Raw genomic sequence first — 12,881 nt, forward strand, 5'->3', positions numbered from 1 at the left:
GAGAAGAGGAAACTGCTACAATAACTCCCAGTCTAATAACTTGTGTATTTAAAATGCCAACTGTGTATGAATATGTTTGTTCGGTCTGCAACTTTTTGACATCAATGATAAGTTTGCGAACAACTGCAGCCAGCAAAAAAGAAATAACTGTTTTCTGTTTTGTAAAATTAAAAAGAATAAATACCCATCCACCACATGTAGAAGTCATGCTGCAACTATCAAAATAAGTGTATTATGCTCATTCGAATGATCTGTCATATGCTTATATACATAATAAATAAAGTCTCCAGCTACAAAGTAAAAATGACTGTTCTTGAGGTGGAACATATTGTATCACAACAGAAACCTGCCAGAGTAAAATAAAAATGGATGGGTATATGAAAAAATACGTAAAATAATATGAAAATTAGATCTACATGTGGAAATATGAAAAATTGTTAATCAGGCTTCTCAATGCTTGTATACCATTGCATTTGATTCTACGCATGAGCTGGTTACCAATCTAACGAGTATAGAAGAGAGGTTTATTCCACAGCCTATGAAGACATTTAGGAGTATTCATGGATTCAATTGTGTATGTTTTCTGTATCAATGTTTTGGTTCACACTCTTGAGTACTGTTCATCATCATTAAGGCGAGTGAGAATATTATGGATCCTCTAGTGTGATCTGAAACATTGATGGAAAAAACATATATCATTGAATTAAAAAACTCTGGTAAAAGTTAATGACATTGAATTGAGGTTGGCAAGGGATAATGACGATGTAAGTGAGCCAAGATTTGGGAATAAAGTTTTATTTCTTCCATGCACTTATTGCAGGTGAGCCTTTCCTCATTGAAAATACTATCTTTAATGATTCTTGCAGGCAGTTGATAAAATCTTCAGTTGCTGGGGACCTTTTCCCTTAAAACTAGATGATCCAAAAGTCAACCTTGGATGCAAGACTTTTGATTGTTAGAACAGTTATTTCTGCCGACTGCATGGAATTCAGGATTTTGGGAGCTCAATGTGTAATGGACACCCTAGAGATGCCCACAAACTAAACAACTGCTGATAGGAATTTTGTCAAACAGTTTGCATCCAACTCCTTATTCCTCCGTTTACTAATTTAAGCCCTTATGACTTTGGAAATGAGACATTTATATTGTTTGCTTGCATGGAATTGAAAGTCACTCAACATGAACAAAAAGGAAGTACAATAATATGCAGATTGGAAATTGTATTACTGCTGATATGATGCTATTTGCAGAATTTAATAAAATTAAATACGGGCAGATTATCAACTCACTAATTGCTCCAATATTCTTGACACAATGTGCCAGCAAATGTTATTTAAAGCTGCTTCAATGACATGAATAGTGCTGTGTGAATAGTGCCACAGGAATAGTGCCACATGAACAGTGTTGCTACAGTATTTTGTCTTTCAAACTGTCCAATATCTTCATAAAATCATTCCCTCAAAGTAGCATAAGCGTCAGATGAGAAATGAAGAAGACATGAGCAAAACATCAAATCTACCTATAGCTAGAAATGCACCCAATCTGCCTGATAATGAAGCTGATAACAATGGATTCCAAAGGCCAAACTCCAAGGGAATGATGTTTAGAATGTCACAAGAGAGGATAGACGTCTTCTAATGCCAAGAACGGATCTGCAACTCACACATCAATTTTCTTCACATATTCAACCTGCTGAATGAAGCCACTAATGCTCCCTTTTATTCTTTCTCCAAGGGTCGATTCCACTCTCATGAGCAATGTGGGATAAAAGATGTGCAATATAAAACATATTAAAATAATCACTTATGTCTCCCTTAGGCGCCCCTTTTGATTTGCACACATTCCCATAAAATTTAATATTAAAGTAACACTTTAATATTTTACAACCAAATTAAATGTTACTTTACTAATATTTCAAGCATAAAAACATATTAGCTATCGGATTTTGAACAACACAAGTGATAGCATGTCGGAAAGCTTTCACCGAAGAGTATCAAATCCAATCACCAAAACTAGCTTCCCCTTTGTCCTACTGACTTACTAAAAATAGTAAGTATGCCTGAGACTGAGTAAATCCACTCTGTTTTGGCCCAACTGGAGATGACTAGGCCAAAACACTCTAAGATCCCTTCAAACCCTTTGTTAGTCCTCAGGACCATGTAGAACTAGGCTAATGCACACACACTTGGTCAACTACTAAAGTGGGGACATTACACAATGTTGGAGCATTAGCTGATTTTGTGGTAGCCAACTTTTGGTTTTTGGCAGAGCTAAAAGGCTTTAATTGGCATGTTGGAGGCTTCCATTTCTGGGAGATGGAGCTTGACAAATCACTTTTTAGGCAGCAGGTTATGTTGCAGATGTTTAACTTCTTATGGTCCAATCACAATTTGTTTTTGCTATGTTATCACCCTTGCATGATGAAATTAGATTGACATCCAAAAAAGAGGTGAATCTTGCAAAGGGTTTATGGGTTTCCCTTTGATAGCTGTGCTGGCCTTAGAAGATCTGTTATTTAATTATCTTTTGGGAGTAAATGAAATAAATCGTTTAGAATTAATGCTATGAAATCCCGTTTCATTTCTTTTATTGTTATTTAATTTCTTCTCATGAATCAGCTACATTGAAAACCTCTGCATAATTTAATTGGAAGATTTTACTTGATCTGCATAAATTTTGATGTTTTTTGCCTTCACATTCCCAAAAGTTCCTTAATTGGATTGGGGGTTGATGTTGGCAAGGAAGTGGTGTTACAGGTCTTAAATAAGCTCCTGTAATTTGTATGAACTCATCCAATGACATTTAAAGAAAAATGTTTTGATTGCTATCTAGTAAACAACATTGAAAAGAAAAATAGGGAATTAATCAGTAAATGCCACGCAAAACAAATTTTTTTTTTTTCCTTTTCACCATCTAAGGACATGAACCTAGTTGTAGAAGACGAGACAGAATACAATGAAAACAGTTCGAAATTTGCTCTCTCTCTCTCTCTCTCTCTCTCTCTCTCTCGGTTAAGCAATACTTAACAATTGGATTGTGTGTTCCATATATGACAGAAGATAGACTTGTGAATTCCTTTATTCACAAAACCTTTGATGCTGCAGAATTAGTCAAAGGAAGTATTTAGTTCTTGGCCAAGCTTATGCATGACAGTCCATTGGCTAAGCAGCAAACATAAATGCTGTTGTCTAAGAAAATTATAATCTAGCAAACATGCTGTTTAAGAAAATTATAATCTGTATGTGAATTGAAATAAGAGATCACATTCTGGTGTAAAAATCAGTCATTATGGAGTGAGCTTGTTGAGATGCTGGGATGAATGATATTGAATGATACAGAAGATCGCACCTTTTAGACCTGTAAATTACAACACCTTTGATATGAATGATTAATGTTTGTAAGATATAATCTCTCACTGAATTGTATCCTTCTCAGAGCTTGATTTAGTAGCCTCTTTGTGCTTATTGGAGACCTAGCCATCCAAAAATGGATTGATTTGGAATCACCTGATTTTATATAATAAGCAAGAGTTTACAAGAACAATGCCAGTACAGATACATTGACAAATCATCGTCATTCTGTGTGGTTCCTGGGTATAAATATACTGGGTTGCTGTGAAGTTGTTCTGTCAAAAGAATAATATTCTATTCCCACGCAAGAACAGAATACTAATGTGATTCATATCTCATGGCTAAAGCTTGATTTAATAACAATTTATTGCACTTCTGGTATATTTGGCCTATGTTTTTAACTACTTTGTTTCTCATGGGCCTAGCTACATGTTTGGTTCCCTATGATCCTGCATATATTGACAATGTAGATGGAAAGACATTTGGTTCCTTACATATTCAAATTGAATTTCTCCCAAGGATTTTAATGTTGTTATAAAATATCATCTAAGTATCTGGTTCAGATTCTAGTATGGATGTGGGTTCAAGATTTGGGTTCAGAATTTGTCCAATTTTTTCTTGGGTTCAAATTTGTTGTGGGTTCGTCCATACAAGATTTAAAAAAATAAAATGTATATATAGGCAGCAGCAAACAAGTTCATACACCACTATGCTAATATTGAAGCAACATAGCAAAATACACCATATACGTTAATGTTTTAGTCCAAATGACGTGAAGAAATACCAAAATACACCACCATATCAATGTGTTAGTTCAAAATTTAAAAACAATAAGAGGATTAAGGAGTTTGTCTCTGACTGTCTAATGACAAGAATAAAAGAAATGGTCAGAGTTACATTTGGATTATGATCATGACATAGATACATGCATTGATGATGAATAATGCATAATTTAATGGACGAACCAACTAAGTCACAAGTTCGAGTTCAAGTTGGAGTTTGACAACAATAAAATTCAGAAGTTCGGCAAGGGTAAAAAATTTGGAAAAAAAATTTCAACATTAAATTTACCTTTATTAATTTAAATTTGAAATTAAATATGTAAATTTTAAATCCATTAAGTTGTTCAAATACTTTTAATGATACTAAATAATTTTTTTTTAGTATTATAGATTGTTTACAAACCTTGTACTTATTTGAGCAATTACAAGCTTATTCGAGCTCCTTATAAGCAACCACACTAAAAGCAACAATTGGAAGATCAAGAGTCACAACGTAGAATCCAACTGTTACCATGAGACAAATACAACCAATGGAAGATCAAGAATCCCAACTTAGAATTCCACAAAGATATCCCTCTTGGTATTTGAGCCAGGGTTCCACAATGAGAACTTATTCTTCCACCAAGCTAAACCCCTTGGACAATTCTAAATAAATTTGAAATTAAGTTATATTTAAAATAAAATCTAAGTTACCATGGTTTCTCCCTACACCCCCTAGACTTGCAGAAGTTCAAACTGGTTCAAGGTTCGGGTTTAGTTCGGGTAGGGTTCCAGTTTTTGCCTGATGATTCGATTTGGTTCGAACCTAGGTGAACTAGGCCAAAAAAATTGAACCAAGTTCGAACCACATGCTTTCTAGGCCCCATGAACAGCAATAAAGTGCTTCTTTTGCAAAATTAATTGAGTTTTTGGCGTCCACAATCCTAAAAGGTTGTTATGAAATGCTTTTGGTGGCCTCTCATTATCACTTTTTGAAGAATTTGATGCCAATAGCTTTGTTGTTGCTGCTGATCTCATTGGCCTTAGCTCTATTGCTGAGTCAACTAATGGTAGAGAAGAAGAAAATGAAGAAGTAGAAGAAGATGAATGTGAAGAAGAAGATAAAGATTGAAGAACTTAGAATATTAGCAGATTCTTATTCCATTAGCTGAACCATAGTTCAAAATCTCGTTCTCTGCCAGTTATCGGTGAGGCAAAAAATAAAGTTCTTGGCAAATATCGGAGATAAATCAGCAACTTCTCGAGAAAATATAGGGAATTTAAAAAATGACTTCAATTTAATTAGTAATGCATTTTTTTGCAAAATTCAACAAGGATATGCATTTAATGATTTAGTAATGAGCAAACAAACCAAACGAGCTGATCTATATATATATATATATATATATATATATGCAATATGTAACAAAATTGCATCCTCATGTGGAATGTCGATGGTTGACAACCATATTCAAAGACTCTAAACTCTAAGGCCTTGTTTGGTTGCAAGAATTGCTGAACGCCGAATTCAATTATGCTGGAATAAGCACTCTTTAGGAATTCGTGCATTCTTAAAACAAGTTCTGGAATATCATTTTGACCTGTTTGGTTGTCCTGGAAGAGGAGTCGGCAGATGCATATTCTGTGTTTGGTTGCAACAACTGAAATATTAATTGGAATAAGTTTTTTTTAATCTTAATAATTTAAACTTAGTCTGATAATATTTTAATAATTTTTAAAATAGAAAAATTATTTTAAGTTTCTTCTTTCTTGTTTAATTAACTTTATCACAACCTCGTAATTGTAATTAAACATTAAATACAATTATAAATTTGATTACGAACAAGAGCTAAGAGCTAAGGACTTTAGAATATCCCTCCGAAAACATGATCCCCAAGCACATTCCTTTTAATATCAAAGTCTTACACTTAACCGAACTTATTTATTAGAAACAAATTTCACCATTTCAAGATTATTGCTTACAACTTTATTTTATCCAAACAATTACAAATTCTGCTACACCAATTAAAACGTCCGTGCAATCTACTATCCCAAAAGTATCATAAAAATAGATTTACTATTGCAATGTTGAGTTGAAAGGCAAGAGAACTGGTGGTCACCGTGGGACAAATCTATGTAATTATGCTTCTATCCTCTTGTTGTCTGGACCACCTTTGCAGTGGTAGAGTCTGCGATTCATTTTGGCACTCACTTAGTTTCCCCAACTTCTCCACAGTTAAAATCTGCCTAAATCAAAATGTTATCTACTAGCTTTCTACCCAAAAACTAGTTGGGCTTTGTCGACGCAGATGATGATTTAGCATGAATGACAAAAAAAAACAAAAACCATCAGATTTAACAATGAATGGCCCCTCATTTGCCGCAGCTAATCGTGAGAGTCAATTAATAATGTTTACGTTTAGTTAATAATAGTGAGTTGAGAGAAGTAATATAAGTACAGATATATCAGCACAGAGATGCCCGCATTTCAATGATGTTGCTTAAGAAACTACCCCTCTTCTAACCCCAATTGTTTTAGTCCAAAAAATTAATGTTCAGGAATTTTGTCAAACAGATTGCGTGCATGAATAAAACTCCTACGACTCCGGTTGGCAACATGCAAATACCTCCATGAGAAGAAACCTCTGCAAATGTTTGACAGTGATGAATGTTAAAAACTCCAAAGTGCATCAAATGGCAAAAGAAGGAAAAATCTGGCTCTGCCTTTCTTTTTCATGGACCCGACAAGACATTCAATTGACTTATTCAAAATTTGGAATAAGCATAGGTTATTCTTATTCCATGTTTTTTAAGGAATCCTGCTCTTCCCAATTTGAGGTCAAATGAGGAGAGTCGAATTCTAATTCTAATTTGGTGGATTGAAAACAAACGTGATATTGGTGAATGCATGAATTGGGAATTTCTTATTCCACCCCAATTCCGGCAACCAAACGGGGCCTAAAGTACAAAGACAGCAAATACAAATGTCAAATAAAATATGAAACTAATCTACATCTTCCTTTTCCCCTTCCCACTAAATAAAATGAATTTAGAAAACTTACTTATGAATCCGGATTTTCTTTAAAAATCTCTTTGAATCTTTTTCAGATCCACTTCAAATCTACTTGTGATCGATATACAAGGCTGCCAAAAACTATTTCTCTCCGGCAAAACCCTTCTCTTCTCTAAAAACTCAAAATTGCAAAATAAACAATGAATGAGAAAGTCGCTTGGTGTCCCAATTTTATTGGTGCCGCCCAAGAGAAGTAGTTATCACAAGAAGTTCACGATTTATTACAGAGAAGTGGCCAACTTATTGGCGAGAATTTGAGGCTGCCTCGGCGTCAATTTCTCGCTAGAATACCTTAAGTTTTCTTGATTTGCAAAAGTTCTTGTGAGAAGTAGAGATATCTACCACTTCTCGGAGAGATTTTAATCTATGAGATGAACAATGAATGTGAAACAATGATACTTGAACTTGATGCTACGATTTGTTTTTAATGTTTTGAATCTTTGATGTTGAACTATATGATGGTATGAGCACTATGACTATATGATGGTAAGATCACTATGATTACAAGTTTATGGTATTTTTGTTATTTAAATGTGTTTATGCCACTATGCTACATTCTAATTTTAACTCATGCTTCATAAATATGTATATATACATATATATTTTTTATAATTTTAAAATGTTTTTGTACTAACAAACCCAAACCCTGTTCCAAAATTTCGACAGACTTGTGAACTGGTTTTGAAACTTCAAACTTGGAACCAAACTCAAACCAACAACTTAGAATAAAATAGTTAAATATGCTGTTTATTAAAATCAGTATAACACCGGGGCTTGGGTATGTTGGGGTGCCGAGACGGGGGGACAAAGGGCCTCAATTTTGGGATGACAAAGGGACAATAGGGGAATGGCGGTGGGGTATAGAGGGGTATGCTGTATATTATACATATAGAACTTGAAATGCTAGTTATGAGATGATTTTTAAGTAACACATACTAAATTAAAATACTTGAACATATCAAAATTGCAATAGGAAGCAAAACCATTGAACATTTAACATAGCAACATAATACATACCCTAAAGTAACATTCAAAAATCAAAATTCAAATAAAAACCCAAGTACCCGTCTTGTCGGGGGCATGGTTGTGGAATTGTGGAGGTGGGGGTAACTCAGGTACTCCAAGTACATGGTGCAGTGATGTCTAGGGGGCAGGTGCTTTGAAGCAGTGTTATGGGACTTGGACTCGCCTCTGATTCGGATAGTCAAAATCCGACTCGGACTCGAACTCGAACTCAGCAAGGACTCGAAAAATCATACAAGTATAATAACGAACTTTTGAAAGAAAAAATTGAATAACATCATATACAGTTGAAGATTTAAGATTTAAGATCAATCCTTAATAGATTCTTGACATGCCACATCATTTTCAGAATTCATATGCATTGTAAAAAAACATCTTCCGGAAATCTCTATCTTTTTAAATTAAAAATAAAAAAAATAAAAAAAATAAAAATAAATTAGAGTCCTAGGCTTTGGACTCGCCCAAGACTCGGTAGAGTCCTTGGACTCGGCGAGTCCATGTGGACTCTGCCAGGACTCGGCCGAGTCCGAGTCCAGAGGCAGATTGCCTCGGAAACATGGACTCTGCCTCGGACTCGCAGAGTCCTGGCATGACTCGGCGAGTCCCGTAACACTGCTTTGAAGTTTTCTTCACTGATTAAAATAGAACAATATTATATAAATAATAAAATTTAAAATTAATATAATCATTTTACACGTAAAATTGAAATTATTCAAAACACAACAATGTTATTAGATTCAATACATTATAAAATTTTTAAATATTTTTTAATAAATATATCAAATTTTTTAATTTTAATTAGTCAAGATATAAATAACATGTTAAGGTTTATAATAGCTCTCAACTATTTTTTAGACTGATTTCATTTCTGTTGCAGAGCATGATGAACTTCTGCAGGGCGGTTATGGACATTTAAGCATGATGGTCATGGCACGATGGACATCATTTCCATTGATATTTATAACACAGTCAGGTCTCTTCTATAAAGAAACAATATACAGTGATCCATATAGATAGACGGGGCAATCACAACAGAACATTCTTGTCCACATAAGGAGTCAAACTTGACTTGTCTATCTTCAGGACATGTTTGAATGGCAAATAATTTAAGTCTATTATTTCTTGGAGATTCAGTTCCAATTTGTATATTCGTCCCAAATTCTGTAAAAATTCATTCCAGGCTTGTGCAGCTGTTTGCAAATTCTAACAATTCACTTTAAATTATTGCTGGGTCCCTCTGGGCGAATGTTAAGTGAATTTCTCAGATTGGTAGCAACTTTTGAGCGAATGTGGTAGTGTAGATTATAATCTAAAAGTCTCTTTCCTTACCATACATAGAGACCCGTAGATAATCATCTACTGTATAATGCAAAATTTCTGGAGATAATATTCGTATGATATTCTCTGCTGCTCTTTTTTTGTTTCCATATGTTAACTAGTTTCTTACATCCATCTCATAGATAATGCAAAATTTTATGAGCTTGAAGCTTGTAGAAATTATCTGTGGTTTGTTTACATTTCCCAAGATAATTAGATTCCGTCATCATTTCTGTATTTTTTTCTTTGATTCATATAATTTTATTTCATTCCCTCGGAAACAGCTATTTTGATTTTATAGTTTTAAATTTTTAATAGTGTTTATTGCTTCTCCAGCTGGTTGATTGGGAGGAAGGTGGATACTTAACGAGAGATTCACCAATGCCTCGAGGAGAGATTGCTATTGGCGGTCCCAATGTTACGCTAGGATATTTCAAGAACAAAGCAAAAACTGAAGAGGTGTACAAGGTGATTGAATGCTGGAACTCAACTTATTCATTTTGATGACAAGTTGATTGCCACTTTAGATTTAATTCTAATATGGTGCTCTTTGGAGAAGGTGGATGAACGAGGAATGCGATGGTTTTATACTGGAGATGTTGGCAGATTTCATCCTGATGGCTGCCTTGAGATTATTGACCGTAAAAAGGACATAGTTAAACTACAGCATGGAGAATATGTGTCCTTGGGCAAGGTATAAGGAATAATTTTTCTGAATATAAATTCTTCAATTTCTTTACCTTTTGATCAACTTTTCTTCTTGTGGTATGGTTTATATTTTATGCAGGTGGAGGCAACTTTGTCCACAAGTAATTATGTGGACAATATCATGGTTCATGCTGATCCATTCCACAGTCATTGTGTGGCTTTGATCACTCCATCTTCCCAAGCTCTTGAAAGTTGGGCTGAAAAGCAAGGAGTTGTTTATAAGGATTTTGCAGATTTGTGTGAGAAAGCTGAAGCAATTAAAGAAGTTCAGAGCTCAATTTTAAAGGTTTGTATATTAAATATATGTCAATATTGTGATTGTCAGTTTCAATTTTTGACTATAATGTAACTATTAGATCCTAGAATTTCCACTGGTTGTTGTGGCATTATGCTTTATTTTGGTTTACTTCATTTGGCTATGATCCATGATAGGGACCTTGACCTGAAAAATATTCTGTGTTCAACTATAAATCTGCCATAACTATTGCAAGTCCTACAGAAAAACCTGGGAACTGAAATATTGCCACATGGCCCCAATTTAGAATTATGTGGATTACATAGAATAGAAGAGTACTTTATCTAGTGATGTCTGTTGATGTTATAATTCAGTCAGATAAATTAAACTATAGCTTAAACATTTGATATCTATTATCATGGAGAACTGTTACTGTTGATAATTAATTATTAAGTGTATATATATCTCTGTATGTATGTATGTATGTGTGTGTGTGTGTGTGTGTGTGTGTGTATGTATGAGATTATATATAATTATGGTAATACATTGAGAAAATATTATTTCTGATATATGTTAAAACAAAAACTAATGTGAGTTAATATATTAACAAGAGCTCTGAGGAGCTAGAGTCCCTACCTTTTGTGGGGAGTAGAATATGGATTTACATTTTATAGAAGATAAAATATGTTCTTTTCTTATCAGAACATTTTGATCTTGAGGCAATTTTTCTTTGTTTGTATCATTTGTATCTTGCTATTATGATTTGTAGGCCACATCTAGCTATTTTGATTTAAAGTGATCCTTTTTTGTTGTTTGTAGCATCTGCATATCTTGTTATTTTCAAGATGGTTGTGTAGATTTAGATATAGATTTTGAAACTTATGAGAGGCAGGTGATAATGATTTCAAAGAATATTAAAAACATGAGAAAATTATAAAGATATGAATGTTGAAAGATTTTTAAAAATTATTTAAAGAATGAACTTTTTATTAGTTCTAAATTTTCTTATCTGTTTAATAACAAAGAAATAAAAGAATATAATTATCATTTTTTCATTTTTAAATTTTGAAATTGGATAAAATGTAGATTTAGAAATAGATTTATAAGGTATGGAAGGTAGCTGGTAAAGAATTGTTTGTAGCATCTGCATATCTTGTTATTTTCAAGATTGTTGTGTAGATTTAGAAATAGATTTTGAAACTTATGAGAGGCAGGTGATAAAGATTTCAAAGAATATTAAAAACATGAGAAAATTATAAAGATATGAATGTTGAAGGATTTTTTAAAATTATTTAAAGAACAAACTTTTTATTAGTTTTAAAAAAAAATCTATTTATTTAATAACAAAGAAATAATAATTATTTTTTCAATTTAAAATTTGAAATTGAATAAAATGTAGATTTATAAGGTATGGAAGGTAGTTGGTAAAGATTTTAAAAAATATTAAAAATGGAAAAAGTGTAAAGATATGAATGAACGTTTAAAGATTTTTTTAAATTAGAGTGAACTTTTTATTAGTATTTTTTCAACACGTATTTATTTAATAATAAAGAAATAAAAGAATACTGTTATTATTATTTTTTCAATTAAAATTTTAAAATTGAATGATATGATATTATTTTAATATTCTATAATAAGATAAAGAATTATTTAATTTATTTATAGCTTAATGATAAAATGACACATGTGAATAATTATTTTTTTCTACTGTGATATAAAAATGGTTAAGTCTTTGCCCGTTAGTCCATAGTTTATTAAATTTTGTATAAGAAATTACATATTTAATCATTGAAAACATACAACTTCAAAACAGCTCAAAAAATAATTTTTATTCTGATCTGCACATAATAGAAGAGCAACGATCAAAATCCTCAGGGATGAAAAAATTGATAAAAAATGTATTAACCTTCGGCTCTCTGAATTCAACTTAATGCTTGACTTTTCCATATTATTAGATAACAGAACCAAAGTTAAGGAAGTTAAAATCTCTAGAAAGTGAGGTTGATCGGGCCCTGCCATTGTTGAGTCAGATGTAATTGTTCCCCATCTGCCAGACTTCTTACTTTCTGTTTCTTGTTTAGGATAATCTGGGTTGTGTGAGAGTTGAATTCTACTAAATTGTTGAGCTTGAGGACAGGGAAGCAAAGTAACAGAGTCGTCTGGCTTTCAAAAAGAGGTAGCAATATATCCAGAGCAAAAGCAAAAAGGACAGAGTGCATAGCATACCTGTTTCCGTCATCATGAAAGGGTATTTTTTTGCCTGTAGCAGACTGCCTTTGTAACAACCCACGCTGCCCATGTGTCTCTCGCTTATCCCGCTCTGTATGGACCTCCACAGCAGAGAGTAGTGACAGAAAGAACTGTGTAGGAAAACCCCACAAGGTTACAGATGTTGTAGAATACAAACTGATGTT

General features: G+C 33.2%; 1 protein-coding gene across 2 annotated transcripts in view; it reads left to right on the top strand.

Annotated features, from left to right (window-relative positions):
* The window catches only part of LOC149535030 (long chain acyl-CoA synthetase 9, chloroplastic-like), a 124,570-nt gene that overhangs the window by 75,999 nt on the left and 35,690 nt on the right, over positions 1 to 12,881 (top strand). For both annotated transcript variants that reach the window (XM_089806526.1, XM_089806527.1), the window contains exons 9-11: positions 9,861 to 9,992; positions 10,084 to 10,218; positions 10,312 to 10,518. In XM_089806526.1, the coding sequence (XP_089662652.1) occupies positions 9,861 to 9,992; positions 10,084 to 10,218; positions 10,312 to 10,518 (474 nt within the window). The remainder of the gene's footprint in view (positions 1 to 9,860; positions 9,993 to 10,083; positions 10,219 to 10,311; positions 10,519 to 12,881) is intronic.

The sequence above is a fragment of the Cupressus sempervirens genome, chromosome 10 (genome assembly GCF_028749045.1).
Source record: "Cupressus sempervirens isolate cs-2001-9-10 chromosome 10, ASM2874904v1, whole genome shotgun sequence".
Classification (NCBI taxonomy): domain Eukaryota; kingdom Viridiplantae; phylum Streptophyta; class Pinopsida; order Cupressales; family Cupressaceae; genus Cupressus; species Cupressus sempervirens.